At 48.7% G+C, this 23,413-nt stretch overlaps 1 protein-coding gene across 7 annotated transcripts in view; it reads left to right on the top strand.

The window, feature by feature from the left end:
• The first annotated feature begins 1,560 nt into the window (after positions 1-1,560).
• Positions 1,561-23,413, top strand: part of LOC120393531 (protein KRBA1-like) — a 45,775-nt gene continuing 23,922 nt past the window's right edge. For all 7 annotated transcript variants that reach the window (XM_039518127.1, XM_039518129.1, XM_039518123.1 and 4 more), the window contains exons 1-3: positions 1,561-1,751; positions 17,981-18,107; positions 23,280-23,405. In XM_039518127.1, the coding sequence (XP_039374061.1) occupies positions 1,725-1,751; positions 17,981-18,107; positions 23,280-23,405 (280 nt within the window). In that variant the 5' untranslated portion in view covers positions 1,561-1,724. The remainder of the gene's footprint in view (positions 1,752-17,980; positions 18,108-23,279; positions 23,406-23,413) is intronic.

The following is a 23,413-nucleotide window of genomic DNA, read 5'->3' as shown; positions in this document are numbered from 1 at the left end:
CCTCGTCGGGGAGGAGTACAGAAATCGATTTTAAGAGCCCTTTATGTTGACAAAAATGGCTTCATTGTGTGGACGAGTGCAGGGTTAATTCGATTTTACGCTGCTAAATTCGACCTAAACTCGTAGTGTAGACCAGGCCTGAGAGTCTATGGTCTGGTGTGTTCACAGCAGTTTGGGTGACCTTGGTGATGCCGATGCCTTGGTGACCCATGTGTAATGATTGCGTGGGGTATGATTATCCCTTCCTGGGGGTATATGGTCATGCACAATATTTTATCACCCTTTTTGTCTTAGGTGTGATTTTATGGGCTAAAAGTGTTTTTCACGCTCTGCCTCCTTCCTTCTGGCTCACCCAGTGGTGCCCACAGAGGTGTCCACGATGGGCTAAGCTATCCCCTGGGGAGGATGTGCACACTGACACCCTCAGCTGCTGCAGCCCGTGGGTCTCTCTGGACCGACTGCTGCTGCTTGATTCCTTATAATGTGTATTGACAGGCCCAGCAGAGCCACTCGCATCAGTGCCTGGGGAAAGGAAGGAATCAATACGTCTGCGTGAGGGGTGGCATGTCCCTGCCAGGCTGGAGGCGTGTGAGACAGCTCCCAGATGGAGGTTTTTCGCCTTCCTCTGCAGCATGGGGCACGGGTCACTTGCTGGAGGATTCTCTGCACTTGAGGTCTTTAAACCACGATTTGAGGACTTCAATAACTCAGACATAGGCTAGGGGTTTGTTACAGGAGTGGGTGGGTGAGATTCTGTGGCCTGCACTGTGCAGGAGGTCAGACTAGATTATCATAATGGTCCCTTCTGACCTTAAAGTCTATGAGTCTATGAATCAAGAGGCAGAAAATGTACTGATCCCAAAACCAGAAGGGACCAGCCTGATCATCTAGACCAGGGATTCTCAAACTGGGGGTTGGGAGCCCTCAGGGGGTCACGAGGTTATTACATGGGGGGTTGCGAGCTGTCAGCCTCCACCCCAAACCCTGCTTTGCTTCCAGCATTTATAATGGTGTTAAATATATACACAAGTGTTTTTAGTTTATAAGGGGGGGGTCACCCTCAGAGGCTTGCTGTGTGAAAGGGTCCCCAGTACAGAAGTTTGAGACCTGCTGATCTAATCCAACCTCCTGCATAACAGGCTGGAGAGCTGCCCCCAAATCATCCCTGGGGCAGATCCTAGCCCCCCACACACACCCTCTTGGCCCAGAGAGTGGCAGCAAGTGGCCACCGGCTGCCGCACAGGAGACCCGGATCCCTGCGCCCCAAGCCGCGGGAGCTGGAGCCGGACACCCCCGGGGGATCCGAGCCCAGGGCAGCGCGTTGATCTGTTTCCTTTCCAAGGCGGCCCCGCTCCGGGCGCGCTGCCCGGCCCGGCGCTGCTGGCTCGGCTGCAGGGCGCGCACGGGGCCGCCGCGGGGTCCAGCCCCCGGGACTCCCCCAGACCAGGGCTGCGCGCTCCGCCCCGCGCGGGGAGGCTGCTGGGAGCTGTAGTCCCCCCGGGAAGGGGGCAGGCCCGTTCCCAGCGATGCTTTGCTCCCGCGCAGGGAGGGCGGCGATGACAAGCGGCTGCTCTGCCCACGGAGCGTCCCCCGTTCCTGCGTGGGCGCCCCACGCCCCTGCGCCGCCGGGCTGCGCCCAGCCCCCGGGAGCGGCCGAGACCGCCCCGCGCGAGCGGAGAGCGGCTGCAGCCCCGGCCCGGGCTCCGGGAGAAGCGGGGGGCGAGATGTCTGCGGGGGTCGCCGCTGCCCAGGTGAGGAGCGAGGCGGGGTGGGGAGGCGCTGCTCGGCCCCTTGGCCGGGGAGCTCGGCTGGCCGGGGCTGGGCCGGGCGGGCAGGAATCAGGCACCCGCCTGGCCCTGGGGCTCCTGGTCAGAACTTGGGGCGCGGATCCGTGGAGTAATTGTCCGGTGAGCTGCCTTGTTCCCGATCAGGCTGGGCACCCAGATGCAGAGTGGGGGACACGGGGGGTTGAAGGGGCAGGAAACCCGGACACTTCCCGGTGCAATGGGGGTAAAGAGGAGATTGTGCGTCCCAGGGCTGGGAACGGTGCTGGGTGGCACTGGGACACCTTACAGGGGTTTCCAAAGAACAGACCCTGCAGATCCCCGCTCGGCTGGGTTCCAGAACATGCCCAGCTGGTGACACCAATCAGTCACTTAGCACTTGCCAGCGGTGGGGTCTCACTGGAAACCCCCCTGGGACGGGTATGGGGCTGCCTGACACCGCCCAGAGTTAGCTTCTCCTTGGGCTGCCCTCGCTGAGCCATGTGCATGCTGGAAAGTGCTGGGTGAAATAACCCAGGGTCACTCCATGCTTGGGACACAGATATCCCGGGAGCTTGTCTGGCACTGAAATGTTGCTATTTTCACCAGCCTGCAATCAGCAGGCACAGATTTGTGCAGGGAAATTCTGCCTGTTAGGCACATGGCTGGTTAGCCTGACTTGTCACCGGGCAGAACGCCTGCCCCTTCTCCCAGCGAAACCCCCTCTCACGGTGCAGCCTGCCCCACGGCTGCCATTTGGGGAGTGCTTTGCCTGCCGCAAAGATCCCCAAAGTTCCTGCTTTTCCATGAGCCCTCAAACCAGCCAGCGCCGCTTTGTTCTGTTCGGGCAGGAGTGTGACTCTCTGTATGGAGCTTTGTGCTGTGCCTGGTGCTTGGCTAGAGACCGTCCACAGCTCCTGGGAACGGGCAGTAGAAAGGGAGGAAACATGCCGAGGTTCCTTGCTCTTTCTTTCAGTAGCCAAAGCAAAACCCTGCTGTGCCATGGGGCTCGTTACGGGCGGCCGTCTAGTGCGTAGGGCACTGGCTGCTGTTCAAAAGACCTGGGTTCTGTTCTACTCCATCGCTGACCTGCTGCTTGATTGACCTTGGGCAAATCTCTTCATCCCTGTTTCTCCTCCCACCCTTTGACTGTCTTGTCTGTTTAGATCAGGGGTCGGCAACCTTTCAGAAGTGCTGTGCCGAGTCTTTCACTCTGATTTAAGGTTTCGCGTGCCGGTAATACATTGTAACGTTTTTAGAAGGTCTCTTTCTGTAAGTCTGTAAGATAGAACTAAACTATGGTTGTATGTAAAGTAAATAAGGTTTTTTAAATGTTTCAGAAGCTTCATTTAAAATTAAATTAAAATTCAGAGCCCCCAGCCTGGTGGCCAGGCAGGGTGAGTGCCACTGAAAATCAGCTCGCGTGCCGCCTTCGGTTGCCTGCCCCTGGTTTAGATCATAAGATCTTCAGGGCAGGGTGGGGCCTGGTTTTCACTATGTGTTTGTACGGCACCTACTGCAATGGGGCTCTGATCTCAGTTGGAGTCTCTCACCACCACCGTAATACAAACAAGTATTATAATAATCCTCACTGTCATTGCTGGTAAGGTTTGAAGTTGGGACCTTTGGCGCCAAAGCAGTTTTGCCTCTTGAACTAAAGGCGCAGTAGCTTCAATAGTTGGTAGCAGTAGTAAGCTGTTATCCGCAATATAGTCTAGCCACTAGAGGGAGAAATGAAACACATTTTACAACCATGTTACACAATATTAATTTCCTGGGGACAACTTTGTCTTAGTTCTCTTTCAAGCCTTTTATTGCTGGATGACTAAATACAACACAGCTAAAAACAGCAGCAAACAGCAGGTCAGGAGCCAAATGACGTGGGACCATTTTTTTTTTAAATGGGGTTCGGGGAATGATCCTATTCAGGGGCAACAGTGAATGCAACTGCAAACAAAGCTAGTGTGTTCAGAGGCTTTTTAGACTGGAGGAGGGGCTCAGTCATGGGGGATTGTCTGGGGGGGACGGGGCACACGTCCAGCACCTGATGAAATGCCACAGCCACCGTTCCATCCCCTGCCCAGCTGAGGTGCAGTGAGGGACGTGCTAGATCGCGGGTGTGTCGGTCAGGGCACGGAACCCATCGGGGAGAGGCCCTGGAGCAGATCTCACCAGAGCAGATATTACAGGAGGAGCCCATATTTATTCATGAGCGGGCTGGTTGGCGTCACCCGGGTGTGTGAATTGAGTGCTGGTGGAGGTGACAGCCCATGGAGAGAGAAGCCCTCAGTTTATCCCTGTGGGGGATACAATATGGGCAGGTTTCAGAGTAGCAGCCGTGTTAGTCTGTATCCGCAAAAAAAACAGGAGTACTTGTGGCACCTTAAAGACTAACAAATTTATTTTAGCATGAGCTTTCGTGAGCTGCAGCTCACTTCTTCGGATGCATAGAATGGAACACACAGACAGGGGATATTTATACATACAGAGAACATGAAAAGGTGGAAGTATGCATACCAACAGGCAGAGTCTAATCAATTGAGATGAGCTATCGTTAGCAGGAGGAAAAAAACTTTTTGAAGTGATAATTAAGATGGCCCATAGAAGGTGTGAGGAGAACTTAACATAGGGAAATAGATTCAATTGGTGTAATGACCCAACCATTCCCAGTCTTTGTTTAGGCCACAGTTAATAGTATCTAGTTTGCATATTAATTCAAGTTCAGCAGTTTCTCTTTGGAGTCTGTTTTTGAAGTTTTTTTGTTGCAAAATTGCCACCTTCAAGTCTGTCACTGAGTGGTTAGAGAGGTTGAAGTGTCTCCCACTGGTTTTTGAATACTTGTGGCACCTTAAAGACTAACAAATTTATTGTAGCATGAGCTTTCGTGAGCTAAAGCTCACTTCTTCGGATGCATAGAATGGAACACACAGACAGGAGATATTTATACATACAGAGAACATGAAAAGGTGGAAGTATGCATACCAACAGGCAGAGTCTAATCAATTGAGATGAGCTATCGTTAGCAGGAGGAAAAAAACTTTTAGAAGTGATAATTAAGATGGCCCATAGAAGGTGTGAGGAGAACTTAACATAGGGAAATAGAATCAATTGGTGTAATGACCCAACCATTCCCAGTCTTTATTTAGACCACAGTTAATGGTATCTAGTTTGCATATTAATTCAAGTTCAGCAGTCTCTCTTTGGAGTCTGTTTTTGAAGTTTTTTTGTTGCAAAATTGCCACCTTCAAGTCTGTCACTGAGTGGTTAGGAAGGTTGAAGTGTTCTCCCACTGGTTTTTGAATGTTATGATTCCTGATGTCAGATTTGTGTCCATTTATTCTTTTGCGTAGAGACTGTCCGGTTTGGCCAATGTACATGGCAGAGGGGCATTGCTGGCACATGATGGCATATATCACGTTGGTAGATGTGCAGGTGTACGAGCCCCTGATGGTGTGTCTGATGTGATTAGGTCCTGTGATGGTGTCACTTGAATGGATATGTGGACAGAGCTGGCATCGGGCTTTATTGCAAGGATAGGTTCCTGGGTTAGTGTTTATGTTGTATGGTGTGGTTGCTGGTGAGTATTTGCTTCAGGTTGGGAGGCTGTCTATAAGCAAGGACTGGCCTGTCTCCCAAGATCTGTGAGAGTGAGGGATCATCTTTAAGGATAGGTTGTAAATCTTTGATGATGCGCTGGAGAGGTTTTAGTTGGGGCTGTAGGTGATGGCTAGTGGTGTTCTGTTATTTTCTTTTTTAGGCCTGTCCTGTAGTAGGTGGCTTCTGGGTACTCTTCTGGCTCTGTCAATCTGTTTTTTCACTTCAGCAGGTGGGTATTGTAGGTTTAAGAATGCTTGATAGAGATCTTGTAGGTGTTTATCTCTGTCCGAGGGATTGGAGCAAATACGGTTGTATCTTAGAGCTTGGCTGTAGACAATGGATCGTGTGGTGTGTCCGGGATGGAAGCTGGAGGCATGTAAGTAAGTATAGCGGTCAGTGGGTTTCCGGTATAGGGTGGTATTTATGTGACCATCGTTTATTAGCACAGTAGTGTCTAGGAAATGGACCGCTTGTGTGGATTGGTCTAGGCTGAGGTTGATGGTGGGATGGAAATTGTTAAAATCTCGAGGAATTCCTCGAGGGCTTCTTTTCCATGAGTCCAGATGATGAAGATGTCATCAATGTAGCGCAAGTAGAGTAGGGGTGTTAGGAACGAGAGTTGAGGAAGCGTTGTTCTAAGTCAGCCATAAAGATGTTGGCATACTGAGGGGCCATGCGGTACCCATAGCAGTGCCACTGACTTGAAGATATATATTGTCCCCAAATGTGAAATAGTTGTGGGTGAGGACAAAGTCACAAAGTTCAGCCACCAGGTTAGCCGTGATATTATCGGGGATACTGTTCCTGATGGCTTGTAGTCCATCTTCGTGTGGAATGTTAGTGTAGAGGGCTTCCACATCCATAGTGGCCAGAATGGTGTTTTCTGGAAGATCATTGATGGATTGTAGTTTCCTCAGGAAGTCAGTGGTGTCTCGAAGATAGCTGGGAGTGCTGGTAGCATAGGGCCTGAGGAGAGAGTCCACATAGCCAGACAATCCTGCTGTTAAAGTACCAATGCTTGAGATGATGGGGCGTCCAGGATTTCCAGGTTTATGGATCTTGGGTAGCAAATAGAATACACCTGGTCGGGGTTCCAGGCATGTGTCTGTATAGATCTGTTCCTGTGCTTTCTCAGGGAGTTTTTTGAGCAGATGGTGTAGTTTCTTTTGGTAATCATCAGTGGGATCAGAGGGTAATGGCTTGTAGAATGTGGAGTTAGAGAGTTGTCTGGCAGCCTCTTGTTCATATTCCGACCTATTCATGATGACGACAGCACCTCCTTTGTCAGCCTGTTTGATTATGATGTCAGAGTTGTTCTTGAGGCTGTTGATGGCATTGTGTTCAGCACGGCTTAGGTTATGGGGCAAGTGATGTTGCTTTTCCACAATTTCAGCCCGTGCACGGTGACGGAAGCAATCTATGTAGAAGTCTAGTCTGTTGTTCCGACCCTCTGGAGGAGTCCATGGCACTGCTATGGGTACCCGCATGGCCCCTCAGTATGCCAACATCTTTATGGCTGACTTAGAACAACGCTTCCTCAACTCTCGTTCCCTAACACCCCTACTCTACTTGCGCTACATTGATGACATCTTCATCATCTGGACTCATGGAAAAGAAGCCCTCGAGGAATTCCACCGAGATTTTAACAATTTCCATCCCACCATCAACCTCAGCCTAGACCAATCCACACAAGCGGTCCATTTCCTAGACACTACTGTGCTAATAAACGATGGTCACATAAATACCACCCTATACCGGAAACCCACTGACCGCTATACTTACTTACATGCCTCCAGCTTCCATCCCGGACACACCACACGATCCATTGTCTACAGCCAAGCTCTAAGATACAACCGTATTTGCTCCAATCCCTCGGACAGAGATAAACACCTACAAGATCTCTATCAAGCATTCTTAAACCTACAATACCCACCTGCTGAAGTGAAAAAACAGATTGACAGAGCCAGAAGAGTACCCAGAAGCCACCTACTACAGGACAGGCCTAAAAGAAAATAACAGAACACCACTAGCCATCACCTACAGCCCCCAACTAAAACCTCTCCAGCGCATCATCAAAGATTTACAACCTATCCTTAAAGATGATCCTCACTCTCACAGATCTTGGGAGACAGGCCAGTCCTTGCTTATAGACAGCCTCCCAACCTGAAGCAAATACTCACCAGCAACCGCACACCATACAACATAAACACTAACCCAGGAACCTATCCTTGCAATAAAGCCCGATGCCAGCTCTGTCCACATATCCATTCAAGTGACACCATCACAGGACCTAATCACATCAGACACACCATCAGGGCTCGTGACACCTGCACATCTACCAACGTGATATATGCCATCATGTGCCAGCAATGCCCTCTGCCATGTACATTGGCCAAACCGACAGTCTCTACGCAAAGAATAAATGGACACAAATCTGACATCAGGAATCATAACATTCAAAAACCAGTGGGAGAACACTTCAACCTTCCTAACCACTCAGTGACAGACTTGAAGGTGGCAATTTTGCAACAAAAAAACTTCAAAAACAGACTCCAAAGAGAGACTGCTGAACTTGAATTAATATGCAAACTAGATACCATTAACTGTGGTCTAAATAAAGACTGGGAATGGTTGGGTCATTACACCAATTGATTCTATTTCCCTATGTTAAGTTCTCCTCACACCTTCTATGGGCCATCTTAATTATCACTTCAAAAAGTTTTTTTTCCTCCTGCTAACGATAGCTCATCTCAATTGATTAGACTCTGCCTGTTGGTATGCATACTTCCACCTTTTCATGTTCTCTGTATGTATAAATATCTCCTGTCTGTGTGTTCCATTCTATGCATCCGAAGAAGTGAGCTTTAGCTCACGAAAGCTCATGCTACAATAAATTTGTTAGTCTTTAAGGTGCCACAAGTACTCCTGTTTTTTTTTGCGGATACAGACTAACACGGCTGCTACTCTGAAACCTGGTTTTTGAATGTTATGATTCCTGATGTCAGATTTGTGTCCATTTATTCTTTTGCGTAGAGACTGTCCGGTTTGGCCAATGTACATGGCAGAGGGGCATTGCTGGCACATGATGGCATATATCACGTTGGTAGACAGTGGCAGGACAGTCGTCCCTACACACGCCCAGCCCAGAGCGGAGCGGTGACTTCGGCCTCCGTGACCAGGCACCCCTGGCCTCTCTCAGCACAGAGCTCAGCTGGCAGCTGCTGCACTGGTGCTGTGGGACTCAGGAGGGAGCGTGAGCTCCACCTGACCCTGGTGAAATCAGGCACCGTTCGACCTGGCGAGGGTCTCCGAATCTGGCCCTCGCTGACCAGCGGCACAACGGGCACTCAGCCCAGCAGAGGGCACCCTGAGGCAGGTCAGTGCAGTTGCCCTGGTCGGTGCTGTGAAGTCAAATGGTCTTTGGGAAGAGCAGCCCTGCTGTCAAACCCGAGCCTTCTGCCCGGCAGCTTGTTGTCTGTGTCACGCCAGCAAGGCTGTGGCATCAAAGCACCATAATAGGGCCCAGCTGCTTGTGTTTCACCAGACGCTGTGGGGTGAAGTGTTCCGTCGGAGGCTCCCTCGGGGCAGATCCTGAGGGGTTACTGCAGTGGGCACAAGGGGAAGGTCAGAGGGGAATCCAGCATTGCATTAAAACTTGTCACGGCTCACCTGTGACTCTCCCTGAAGCAGAATGTGACACCCCCACAGCCCAGACACGCACACGCAGGGACGTGTGTGCCGAGCAGGGACTTTGCACGTTGATGTAAACACACGTGGGCCTGATTATTCCCTCCCCCCACCCCTGCTGCCTTGTGTATTCATTTGCCCCTGTGCAAAATAGCTACAGGCCCCAGCATAGGGAGGTGTGGGGGGTGGGCAGGGCACTCCCAGGCAGTGCTCTCTGCTGTGGGATTGGGGGCTGAGGTGCAGCCCATGGGGGTAGCACCAGGGAGGCTGCTGTAAGTTAGGGGCTCATCTTCACGAGAGTTTTTTGCCTGGAGTTAGTTGACGGCCCGTTAACTCGAGGTGATTAAACACCCTCCGTACAGGAGCTGGGACACTCCCGTCATATTTGTTCCAGGACACAAATGTTTGTTCTTCCCCCAAGACTCTGCACTAAGAGTTTATCTTGGCCAGCTAACACCTATTAAAATGATCCCTTGCCTTGCCTACACTAGGATTTTAATGTGTGCTAGTTAACACATGTTCAAAAGGCACCTCTCTGCCTAGTGTGGACATGGCCTGAAGTCCCGCTTGGGTCATGTTTGGAGAGTCTAAGGGGTGCACAGGCCGTTGTGTGGGCCCCAGCACTGGGTGTCTTTCACCCTGTGGTGATGGTTTATAATGAGACTTGCCTCCTTCCTGGGGGTGGAGGGTTGTGAAGTGTAATTGATCCATCCTAGTACCCAGGGCCGGCTCCTGGCGTCAGCCCAGCAAGCAGGTGCTTGGGGCAGCCAACGGAGAGGGGAGGCACATCCGGCTCTTCTGCAGCAATTCGGCGGCGGGTCCCTCACTTCCTCTCGGAGCGATGGACCAGCTGCCGAATTGCCGCCGAAGACTGAAGCGGGGGTGGTAGAGCCGAAGTGCTGCAGATCGTGATCGTGGCTTTTTTTTGTTTTGCTTTTTGCTGCTTGGGGCCGCAAAAACCCTGGAGCCGGCCCTGCTTGTACCATGCTTTGAGATCCTTAGATGAAAGGGCCAGGTGGTTTTCTCTTCCTGTGCCCTAAAATGCAAATGTCCTTGGCTAATCTTTGCATGATTGATGTAACCCAACCAGCCAGGGTGTTAAAGAGCCATGAACGATTATCACACATTCGACAGGAAGCCGAGCCAAGGAGCACATAGAATTAAAGGTTTGACAAAGTTACTTCTTTTGAAAATATCACGGTGTCGGACTTAATTATGTCACGTCAGCGTCATGTCATCCCTGAAGGAGCCTTAACCAAACACTGAAATGTCAACAGGCAGCGGGGGGAGAACAGCACTAGGGATACCTTAGATCCTGCATTTGACGGTGCACGTACGCACAAGCACACCTGGACCAGAAACCATTCGCAACAGAGGCGACGGATCATTATTACTGCTGCACCTGGGCTAGGAAGGGACGACACAGGCTGCTGAGGAGAATGTGGAGTCGCTCCCTGCCTCTCTAGGTGGACGCTCACAACCCTGTTGGTAACCGTAGGGACCGTGGCCTTTTAGAAGGTATCAGTTAGGTCGGATGCCCAAGTTTCTCAGTGCCCAGGCTGAGAAATCTTAAAGGGCCCTAATTTTCTGAGGGCAGGTGCTCAGCACTTTGTGAAAATCAGGCTCCTTTTAAGACCTCTCAGGTTGGGCACCCAAAATCACTAGTCGCTTCTGGGAACATTGGCCTTGTCAGGGTCTGCTGGGGGGAAACTTACATTGGTCCATGTATAGCAATGGGAGTGCCCATCACCTGACACGGGAGACACATGCCTTACACGCTGCGTGTCTTTCTGTCTGCAAAACCAAATCACCCTGTTGGCCGAATGCTGGGAGACTCCAGCTCTGGATCAGAACTTGGTGGGTTGGACCCATCTCGAGCAGTGAAACATTTTGTTTGAAATGTGCTGCGGAGTTTGACTGTGGTGGCAGATTCCTTGTGGAAGGGATTGTTCCTCTACCTGACCGTACCCTGGGTAGTGGGGCTTGGGACCAGTTTGGATCAGTACCCAAAAGTCTGGATGGTTTTCCTACACGTCACCTCTCCCAAGTAGCATGAGAAGAAGCTTTCTCACGAGACTGGCCGTGTTTCCTCCTTTGCATCGGGATGGAAATATCAGCAGAACAGCCTGTGTACCCCAGCATGTACGTCCAGGTCCCCAGGGGTGCCTGAAAGAGCAGCTGCACCAGTGGGAAGAGCTGGCAGCAAACCCTTCTGGGATATTTGCTCAAACCGTTCGGTTCCAGCACCGGGCAGATGCTTCAGGGCTGAGCCTGGGGTAGAAGCATCTAATCTGGGGGGGTTTGAGAACCCCCAGTTATTTAAAACACTCACATTCCCTGACCCCCTCTCATCCTCTCCCCACACACCCCCTCTCCCCACACCTACCTTCACCCTCACACCTCTCTCCCCACATCTTGTTCTGTTTACAGGGCATGGACGCCTGTCACGTTCGCTTGTACCATTTTGTCCTCATCTTGACATGGGGTTTCCAGAGGTCAAACCCTGCTGCCCTGTAGAGGGGCTCCTACCCAGGGATGTCTGAGTAGCCTGAGCATCGTCTGCAAGCTTTATAAGTGCACTCTCTGTGCCATTATCTAAATCACTGATGAAGATATTGAACAGAACCGGACGCAGTACTGGTCCCTGTGGGACCCCACTCGTTATGCCCTTCCGGCTTGACTGTGAGCTACTGATAACTGTTCTCTGGGAACGTTTTCCAACCAGTTTTGCACCCACCTTATCGTAGCTCCATCTAGGTTGTATTTCCCTAGTTTGTGTATGAGAAGGTCATGTGAGACAGTATCAAAACATAAGAACGGCCATCTAGCCCAGTGTCCTGTCTGCCGACAGTGACCAATGCCAGGTGCCCCCGAGGGAATGAACAGAACAGGGAATCATCAAGTGATCCATCCCCTGTCGCCCATTCCCAGCTTCTGGCAAACAGAGGCCAGGGACATCATCCCTGCCCATCCTGGCTAATAGCCACTGATGGACCCATCCTCCATGAATCTGTCGAGTTCTTTTTTGAAACTTGTTATAGTCTTGGCCTTCACAACATCCCCTGGCAAGGAGTTCCACAGGATGACTGTGCGTTGTGTGAAAAAATATTTCCTTTTGTTTGTTTTAAACCTGCTGCCTATTAATTTCATTTGGTGACCCCTAGTTCTTGTGTTATTAGAAGGAGTAAATAACACTTCCTCATTTACTTTCTTCACACCAGTCAGGATTTTATAGACGTCTGTCATATCCCCCCTTAGTTTGTCAGTTTTCCAAGCTGAAAAGTCCCAGTCTTATTAATCTCTCCTCATACAGAAGCCGTTCCATGCCCTTAATCATTTTTGTTGCCCTTTTCTGAACATTTTCCAATTTCAATATATCTTTTTTGAGATGTGGCAACCACATCTGCACGCAGTATTCAAGATGTGGGCGTACCATGGATTTATATAGCGGCAACATGATATTTTCTGTCTTATTATCTATCCCTTTCTTAATGATGCCCAACATTCTGTTGGCTTTTTTGACTGCCGCTGCACATTGAGTGGATGTTTTCAGAGAACTATCACAATGACTCCAAGATCTCTTGAGTGGTAGCAGCTAATTTAGACCCCATCATTGTATATGTATAGTTGGGATTATGTTTTCCAATGTGCGTTACTTGGCAGATGAATGATCTGGCAAACAGAGGCTAGGCAACATTTATCAATGTTGATAAATGCATTTTGTTGCCCAGTCACCCAGTTTTGTGAGATCCTTTTGTAGCTCTTCACAGTCTGCCTGGGACTTAACTACCTTGAGTAGTTTTGTATCATCTGCAAATTTTGCCACCTCACTGTTTACCCCTTTTTCCAGATCATCTATGAATATGTTGAATAGGACTGGTCCCAGTACAGACCCCTGGGGGACACCTCTATTTACCTCTCTCCACTCTGAAAACTGACCGTTTATTCATAAGAACATAAGAACGGCCTTACCGGGTCAGACCAAAGGTCCATCTAGCCCAGTATCCTGTCTACCGACAGTGGCCAATGCCAGGTGCCCCAGAGGGAGTGAACCTAACAAGCAATGATCAAGTGATCTCTCTCCTGCCGTCCATCTGCACCCTCTGACGAACAGAGGCTAGGGACACCATTCCTTACCCAGCCTGGCTAATAGCCATTTATGGACTTAAGCACCATGAATTTATCCAGTTCTCTTTGTTTCCTATCTTTTAACCAGCTAGCAGGACCTTGCCTCTTATCCCATGACAGCTTACTTTGCTTAAGAGCCTTTGGTGTGGGACCTTGTCAAAGCTTTCTGAAAATCTAAATACACCATATCCACTGGATCCCCCTTGTCCACATGCTTGTTGACCCCCTCAAAGAATTCTAGTAGATTGCAGCAAAGAATCCTGTGGCACCTTATAGACTAACAGACGTTTTGCAGCATGAGCTTTCATGGGTGAATTTCATGTCTTGCATCCGACGAAGTGGGTATTCACCCACGAAAGCTCATGCTGCAAAATGTCTGTTAGTCTATAAGGTGCCACAGGATTCTTTGCTGCTTTTACAGATCCAGACTAACACAGCTACCCCTCTGATTCTAGTAGATTGGTGAGGCATGATTTCCCTTTACAAAAACCATGTTGACTCTTCCCCAACAAATTATGTTCATCTATTTGTCTGACAATTTTGTTCTTTACTATAGTTTCAACCAGTTTGCCTGGTCCTGAAGTCAGGCTTACCGGCCTGTAATTGCCAGGATCACCTGTGGAGTCCTTTTTAAAAATTGGTGTCACATTAGCTATCCTCCAGTCATTTGGTACAGAAGCTGATTTAAATGATAGGTTACAGACTACAGTTAGTAGTTTCGCAATTTCACATTTGAGTTCCTTCAGTACTCTTGGGTGATACCATCTGGTCCTGGTGACTTATTACTGCTTAATTTATCAGTTTGTTCCAAAAGCTCCTCTAAGGACACCTCAATCTGGGACACTTCCTCAGATTTGTCACTTAAAAAGAATGGCTCATGTTTGGGAATCTCCCTCACATCCTCAACTGTGAAGACTAATGCAAAGAATTCATTTAGTTTCTCTGCAATGGCCTTATCGTCCTTGAGTGCTTCCTTTAGCATCTCGATCGTCCAGTGGCCCCACTGGTTGTTTGGCAGGCTTTCTGCTTCTGATGTACTTTAAAAAAAATTGCTATTACTTTCTGAATCTTTGGATAACAGTTCTTCAAATTCTTTTTTGGCTTTCCTAATTATATTGTTATAATTTGCCAGAGTTTATGCTCCTTTCTATTTTCCTCACTAGGATTTAACTTTCAGTTTTTAAAGGAGGCCTTTTTGTATCTCACTGCTTCTTACTTTGTTGTTTAGCCATGGCGGCTCTTTTTTAGTTCTCTTACTGTTTTTTAATTCGAGGTATACATTTAAATTGAGCCTCTATTATGGTGTCTTTAAAAAGTTTCCACGCAGTTTGCAGAGATTTCGCTTTTGGTGCTGTACCCTTTAATTTCTGTTTAACTAACCTCATTTTTGTGTAGTTCCCCTTTCTGAAATTAAATGCTACAGTGTTGTGCCGCTGTGGAATTTTCCCTGCCACAGGGATGGTAAATTTAATTATATTATGGTCACTATTACCAAGCAGTCCAGCTATATTCACCTCTTGGACCTGATCCTGTGCTCCACTTAGGACTAAATCAAGAATTGCCTCTCCTCTGGGGGGTTCCAGGACCAGCTGCTCCAAGAAGCAGTCATTTAAGGTGTCAAGAAACTTTATCTCTGCATCCCGCCCTGAGGTGACATGGACCCAGTCACTATGGGGATAGTTGAAATCCCCCCATTATTATTGATTTTTTTATTTTAATAGCCTCGCTAATCTCCCTGAGCATTTCACAGTCACTATCACCATCCTGGTCAGGTGGTCGGTAATATATCCCTACCGCTGTATTCTTATTCGAGCATGGAATTACTATCCATAGAGATTCTATGGTACAGTTTGGTTCATTTACGATTTTTACTTCATTTGATCCTACGCTTTCTTTCACATATAGTGCCACCCCCATATCAGCACGACCTGTTCTTTCCTTCTGATATATTTTGTTCCCTGGTATTACTGTCCCATTGATTATCCTCATTCTACCAAGTTTCTGTGATGCCTATTATATCAATATCCTCATTTAATACGAGGCACTCTAGTTCACCCATTTTATTATTTAGACTTCTAGCCTTTGTATATAAGCACTTTAAAAACTTAGAAACATAGAATCATAGAATCTCAGGGTTGGAAGGTACCTCAGGAGGTCATCTAGTCCAACCCCCTAGTCCAACTTCTCACTATTTAGCTGTCTGCCGTTACATGATGTAATTGAATGACACTCTTTTTCATTTGACTGTTTCTCATCAGATCCAACTTGTATTTTATTATCTTCCATCCTCTCCTCCTTACTAGGACATAGAGAATCTCCATTAGTAGATCCTCCCCTAGGGGATGTCTCTGTCCGAACCACGTGCTCCTCCGCACCTGTTGGCTTTCCCCCAGCTCTTAGTTTAAAAACTGTTCAATGACCTTTTTAATTGTAAGTGCCATTTAAAAGCCTTACTAAAGTTAAAATATACCACATCTACTGCTTCCCCTCATCCAAAGGCTTATCTGTCAAAGAAAGCTATTAGGTTGTTTGACATGATTTGTCATTTTGTCCTGTTGGTTTAACTGGGTGTTTATCCTTTTAAAAAAATTGTTCCTCCCCGACACCCGCCCCATCTTTTCATTGCTGTCTCTGTCTGAGCAGACACGGGAAATGTTAATCTACTGACGAATGTCGTTTCAGGGGGTGTGACGCTGAATGGAATCTGGGGGACACTAGGTTGTTATGAATATCAGTATTGTAAAACTGCAATGAGTTATGCCATGTAAAATATCTGCAAAAATATTATGATTTGCCAGATATGGTAATCTTGTTTATATGTTTGTATCACCTTTTGTAGTATGTGTTATAGATATGTCTGTGTTTCAAACTTGTGCTATGCTTCTGGGTGTCACCCCCAGACAATTTGTCATCAGCACTCCCTAGCCTGCTGGATGGCTTGTTAAGGACCATCCGCTAAACAATTGACCCATTGAGAGAAGACAGATACATCTTATGACTCAGCAAGGCAGGGACATGCCTATGGACAGAACTCTAAGGTTTTCAAGTAGGGTGACCAGAGAGCAAATGTGAAAAATCGGGATGGGGTGGGGAGTTATAGGAGCCAATATAAGAAAAAGACCCCAAAATCGGGACTGTCCCTGTAAAATCAGGACATCTGGTCACCCTACTTTCAAGCCATGTGGTGGGCAGCTTGTGTTAGAAACAAAGGAAGCAGATGCTGCCTGGCAAAAGACTATAAAAGGCAGCTGCATCCTCTCCATTTTGTCTTCATTCCTGCCTCTTACCTCTGGAGGAACTTTGCCACAAACTGAAGCTCTGAACAAAGGACTGAATGACCCATCCCAGCGGGGGATGTTCCAGGGGGACTTTCAAGCCAGCAAACTCACCAGTACTGCTAAGAACCTGATCTATGGACTCTGAAGTCTTTGTATGTATGTGACTGTTTTACCTTTAACAACTCTCTTCTTGTTCTTTCTTTTTTCTTTATAATAAACCTTTAGTTTTAGACACTAGAGAATTGGCTGCAGCGTGGTATTTTGGGTAAGAGCCAACCTAATACTGACCTGGCAACATGGCCGGCCCTTTGGGGCCAGAAGAACATTTTGTAAATGTGAACAGAGTTTAAAATAACTTCTCGCTGTACTGGCCCTAGGGGCAGATTGGGAGCCAGACTGGAATGCAATAAGGGGGCTGGGTGATTTATTTTTTTTTGCTTCTTGATAACCAGTGTGGGAATCAGAAGCGCAATTTGTGACTGGTTGGGAGGTTTAACTTCAGTGTTACTCCCAAGCCAGGTGGGTATCTGCTCTCCCCCTTGCAGCCTGCCCTGCCCTTGGCATGTCCAGTGAGGGCTGCCCTGGGCACCCCCGTCCAAGGGGGTTCCCCGTACTGAAGTGAGTTGGCGAATGTCCGTGATGGGTCCTGAACACGAGCAGGACTGTATAAGAAGAGCTAAGAATTGTTGATGCTCGGACGCGTTCTTCAGCGTGTTTCAGCTCCCTGGATCCCATTGGCCATTCTGGCTCGTCACTGCTCTCCCTTCCTTGCTGCTCAGCCGGATATTCAGGCTGGGGGCCTGGCAGCGGGTAGTTCTTTCAAGTGCCTTCCCCTTTAAATGGGTCTCTCCCTGTTCCATCCTGCCCCGCTCCTGGGGCTGTGTCCGCATGCTGCAGCAGGCAGGACGTGGCACTGCCTGCCGGGAGCACGTCTCCTTGGGGCGTCTCCTGCTCTCGGGGCAGAGGGGCTGGTGGCTCGGAGTGGGCCTGCTACTGAAGTGGTTTGGGGAGCATTGGGAGGGGGTGTTATCACAGGTGCTGGAACTAGGGGTGCTGGGGGGCTGCCACACCCCCTGCCTGGAAGTGGTTTCCAGCATATCCAGGGTTTGCACCTTGGTTCAATGGCTCTCAGCACCCCCACTATGCAAATTGTTCCAGCACCCCAGGGTGTTATGACAGGGAGAGTTTGTTTCCGTCCTGCCTCAGTCTCATCCATACTCTCCTCCTAGGCTTTAGGCAAACACTTGGTGTAAGGCTGGGAGGGGTGAGGCCGGAAGAGGAGGGGTAGAGATGAGCGACCATATGAAACCACTTGCGCCTGCTTGCCGTAGTTAGTGTTCTAGGTGTAATGGGCGTGTTAATGACAGTCTGAGAGAGCTGTAGCAGGGAGTGCCTTTCCCCATTAAAATCACAGAGGAGCAAAGTTAATAAGGCTCAGAGGCATGGGCCAGAAATGGTGAGTTATGTATAGGACTCCCGTACTCTGCCCCAGGCCCGGAATCGACTCAGCCGTTTGTTTGTCTTCAGGTGCCAGTGACATTTGAAGATGTTGCTGTCAGGTTCTCCGCAGAGGAGTGGCAGATCCTGGAGGGATGGCAGAAGGAGCTTCATAAGGAAGTGATGGAGGAGAATTACCAGTTGCTGATCTCGCTAGGTAAGGAGCAGCACGTGTCATGTCTGCACGGAGGGCTGTGGGCCATTCCCCGGCGTTGCAGTTACAAACGTGTCTTTCCGGCTCTGCCTACGTTCAAGTGCAGGAACTGTATTGAAACCTCTCTCCAGCCTCGCTGGGTTCAGTGCCTGTATAGGGAGGGCCAAACTGCCCCTGTCTACACTCAGAGATTCCAAGCCCAGAAGGGAGCATTGGTACGTCTTGTATAACAGGCCACAGGACTTCCCCCAAAATAAGCCCTGCAGCAGATCTCTTAGAAAAACATCCCATCTTGATTTAAAAATGGCCAGTGATGGAGAATCCACCCCTTCTCTTGGTAAATTGTTCCAGTGGTTAATTACTCGCACTGTCAAAAATTTACGCCTTATTTCTGGTCTGAATTTGCCCAGTCTTCAGCTTCCAGCCATTGCATTGCGTTAGATCGTTCTCTGCTAGACTGAAGAGCCCATTATTGAATGTTGGTTCCCCATGTTGGTACCTATAGGTTGTAATCAAGTCACCCCTTAACCTTCTCTTTGGTAAGTGAAATAGATTCAGCTCATTGAGTCTGTCACTCCAAGACTGTTTTCTCATCCTTTAGTCATTCTCATGGCTCTTCTCTGACCTCTCTCCAATTTATCTGTATTCTTCTTGAACGGTGAGCACCAGGACTGGACACAGGATTCCAGCAGTGTTGCACCAGTGTCAAATAGAGATGGTAAAATAACCTCTCAGCTCCTACCTGAGATTCCTTTCTTTCTGCATCACAGATCTCATTACCTCTTTTAGCCACAGCGTCACATTAGATGCTCATGTTCAGCTGATTATCCACCATGACCCCCAAATCTTTTCCAGACTCACTGCTTCCCAGGACTTAAGTATGGCCTACATTCTCTACGTGCTCTGATGCTAGAGGAATGCATTTACAGCTAGCCATATTACACAGCACATTGTTGGCATGTGCCCAGTTTACCAGGCAATTCAGTTTTCTCTGAATCAATGACCTGTCCTCTTCATTATTTACCACTCCCCCGCTGTGTGTGCCATCTGCAAACTTTATCAGTGATGATTTTACGTTTTCTTCCAGGTCTTTGATAAAAATGTTAAATAGTGTAGGGCCTACAACTGATCCCTTCGGGATGCCACTGGAAACAGACCTGCTCAATGATGAGTCCCCATTTACAGTTACATTTTGATGCCTTTCAGTTAGCCAGTTTTTAATTCATTTACTGTGTGCCATGTTCATTTTATATCATTCTAGGTTTTTAATAAAAATGTTGTGCGCTACCATGTCAAACACCTTACAGAAATCTAAGTATATTACATTAATACTATTACCTTTATCAGCCAAACTTACAATCTCATCAAAAAAAGATATCAAGCTAGCTTGATAGGATCTGTTTTCCATAAACCCATTGACTTGCTTTAATTACATTACCCTCTTTTAGTTTGTTTTTAATCAAGTCCCGTATCAGCTGCTCCGTTATCTTGCCAGGGATCGATGACAGGCTGACAGGCCTATAATTACCCAGGTCATTCTGTTTACCATTTTTAAAAACTGGCACAATATTAGCTTTCTTCTGGAACTTCCCCAGTGCTCCACCTCTTGTTGAAAATCACCGTTAGCAGTCCATTGAGTGCCTCAGCCAGCTCTTTTACAACTCTTGGATGCAAGTTCTCTGGACCTGCTGATTTTAAAATATCTAACTTTGGTAGCTTCTGATTAACATTCTCCACAGATTCTAGTGGAATGGAAAGAGTGTTATCACCATATGATGAGACAGCATCATCTGTTTTTCCCCAAATACAGAACAGAAATATTTACTGAACACTTCTGCCTTTTTGGCATTATTGTTGTTAATTCTACCATTTCCATCTAGTAATGGATTCTTTTAATTTCTAATATATTTAATAAACTTCTTATGTCCTTAATTATACTTTCAATAGATTTCTCCTTGTGTTCTTTTGCTTCCCTTATCAATTTTCTAAAGTGCTTAATTTCTGTTTTATATTCATGACTATCAACTTCCCATTTCTTCTATTTGTTACATGTTATTTTTTTATTTTTATAGCTGCCTTCGCTTCCCCTCTAAATTAGGTTTGGTTTTTAACCAGTACAACTTTCTTCCTCAGTTTTGGGATTGAGGCTTTTGGGGCAGGAAGGTGGTCTTAAATGATTCCCAAGTATCATGCAGTGCAACACTAGCTGTGTTTAACCACCTTAGTTACAGCAGTGTTTGTTCTTGCTTGTGTGGAACATACAGGTTCTATCTATGATACAAGAATGCCCCCCATCACTGCAGTATATGAGCACCTCATATCATTTAACGCGTTAACTTTCACAGCACCCCTGTATTATTATTCCCATTGTACAGATGAGGCTCAAGGCTACACAGCAGCTCAGGGCTTGCGTCCCAGCTCGAAGGGACAGACGCCGCTGGCTCCGCTTGAACTAGCAGAGTGGCCATGGCAGCAGCTCCAACGAGCCACACGAGCATGTGCCCAGGCTGTCAGGCAGGGTGGCTAGCCGAAGCCACCACCCCTGCCGCTGCAGCCACGGCGCTATTTTTAGCGTCCTAACTCAAGCACAGCTGGTGTGTGTACGTCAACCTGAGTGGGGCATTACGCCTCCCAGCTGCTGTGTAGACGTGCCCAGAGCAACTAAGTGACTGTCTGGGTCACACGTTCACCCTTGTGGCTGCCCCTGGTTCTTAGCGCATTCCTCCCCCGTTTCTTTTCTGCCCGTTCCCAGGCAGGAGTGAACTCTGTTATAACATTCTTTGGCCATAGCTGGGCTGGGTTTGGGGTTTGTAGTGTAGATCAGTGGCTCTCAACCTTTCCAGACTATGGTACCCCTTTCAGGAGTCTGATCTGTCTTGCGTACCCCAAATTTCACCTCACTTAAAAACCACTTGCTCACAAAATCAGACATAAAAATACAAAAGTGTCACAGCGCATTATCACTGAAACATTGTTGACTGTCTCATTTTTACCATATAATTCTAAAATAAATCGATTGGAATATAAATATTGTACTTGCATTTCAGTGTATAGCATATAGAGCAGTACAGACAAGTCATTGTCTGTATGAAATTTTAGTTTGTACTGACTTTGCTGGTGCTTTTTCTGTAGCCTGTTGTAAAACTAGGCAAATCTCTGGATGAGCTGATGTACCCCGGGAAGACCTCTGTGTCCCCCCAGGGGTACATGCACCCCTGGCTGAGAACCACTGATACAGATGGAACATTGAACACTTTTCTTTAGAAGTCTGATTCCAACACGGTTTTGCCTCGTTCACACTGGCTGAGTGAAGTGTGCAGAGCTGGAACTATATTTTAACTGCGGTTGGTCTGAGACCTGATCGGTGTCTGTCTCTCTCTCTCTCTCTCTCACGCACACACACATACACACACACACACCACTAGCATTCGTCTCCAAACCCTCCCCTTGCACTAGCATCCCTTGGTTCCCCCGGCTGTAGCAGCAAGGGGGTACTACCGCTGCTTTGGCCGCTGTGTTATCTGACTCTGCTCTGAGCCCATCTAGGCAGCACTGTGGTGAATACTCTGGCAGCTGGTCTGGTGGAGCTGCACAGGTGGTACCAGTGGTGGGGAATGTGAAGAAAAATGCCAGTGTCCACAAGGCCTCTGAGCAGCATTTGTTAGCCACGCAAACTACAGGCAGCGTCCATTGGCAGTGGCTCATGGGAAGGTTGGGGACCCTCGGAAGCTGGAATGAGAGGAGAATCCAGTTCCTTCATTTCCTCTCTGATCCACGTGGAGGTTCCTCCTCAGTCCTGAGCTGGGCTGGCGTTTCAAAGCAAAGCAGAGCTCAGCCCAAACCTATTGCGATACAAACCCACAAGTTGCCCTGGGTTTGCTGAGGATACTAACGAACATGGCACCAAACCAAGCCTGTACTGTGACCCCGAACCAGGTGGCTGTGGTGCACTCACGGGTTTCACGGGGAGCCCCTCTGGCTCTGACTTCCATTGGGAGGGTTTAATTTCAGCTAAGGCAAATGAGCAATTGAGCAAATCCAAAGTCTCTGACTGCGGCAAAGAGCCATCTCCCACCCCCTCTCCCTGCCACCCACTGCACAGAACCATCTCCAGCTCCGGGGGGGCTGTCTCTTCCCTGGCCAGGGGGATTCTGACATTTACAGCTGCAGGATGTCGACCATAGATAAGTCAGAGTGAAACTGGAAAGGATCCAGAGGCAAGCAACAAAGATGATCAAAGGGATGGAACACAAGCCAGATGAGCAAAGGCTGAGAGAACTGGGGATGTTTAGTTTGGAAAAGAGGAGATTAAGGGGGTGGGGGATGGTCTGATCGTGGACTTCAGGTACTGGAAAGGCTGCCATAAAAAAGATGGAGAGAAGCTGTTCTGTCTTGCCACAGAGGGCAGGACGAGAGGCAGTGGGTTCAAACTACAGCAGAGCAGATTTAGATGAAATTTTGGGAAAACTTCCTAACTGTAAGAACAGTAGGGAAGGAACAGACGCCTGGGGAGGTTGTGGAAGCTCCTTCACTGGAGGTTTTCAATAGGAGGCTGGAGCCATCTGTCTTGGGTGGTTTAGACACAACAAATCCTGCATCTTGGCAGGGGTTAGACTGGATGAGCCTCACGGTCCCTTTGAACACTGTGGTTCTGTGAGTCTAGGAAACGTCCCCACCCCAGGCAGCAACACACGCCGAGGTTTGCACCATCTCCTGCCCCTGCTTGGCACCGTCCTGCCTGAAGTGCAGGGTCGCCCTGTTTGTCAGCTCCCACCCAGACTGGGCCTCGAACCAGGACCCGGTCGTGTGTTAAGGGCCCTGTCTGGGGCGCAGCTGAGCTGGAGCCAGGTTCCCGGACATGCGCACAGACAGGGCTGAGCTGAATGACTCTGCTGGCCGTGGTGGACAGAAGAGAACTGGGCAGACCAGGTGGGAGTCGCTCTGAGCTCCATGGATGGCCGGCGAGGTGCAAAGAAGCTTTGGCTCCGTCCTGCTCAGCAGCTTCATCTTTTCTCTGCCCCCAGGACAGCCCCGGTCCCCAGCTGGGGTGGCTTTGAGCTTCTGGGTGGTTGCTGGCCCTGCTCGGACAGGCTGCTGGTCACCCAGCCTCTGAATGGCCTGGGGTAGCTCGCCAGAGCGAGACTCATGGTTCTGGGTCTTGTTTTCGCTGACCAGGTCAGCCGGTTCCCACGCTGGCTCTTCTGGCCCTGGCTGCGGAGCGGGAGGCTGCTGGCGGCCAGATCTGCGGCGTCTCCGGAGAGCGAGAGCGAGAACTCGCCAGCGACAGCGGCAGCTCGGAGGGTGAGTGA

This window comes from Mauremys reevesii, unplaced genomic scaffold, assembly GCF_016161935.1.
Source record: "Mauremys reevesii isolate NIE-2019 unplaced genomic scaffold, ASM1616193v1 Contig22, whole genome shotgun sequence".
In the NCBI taxonomy this organism is placed as follows: Eukaryota; Metazoa; Chordata; order Testudines; family Geoemydidae; genus Mauremys; species Mauremys reevesii.
The sequence above is the reverse complement of the archived record's forward strand: the minus strand, read 5'-3'. Positions and strand labels throughout refer to the sequence as shown.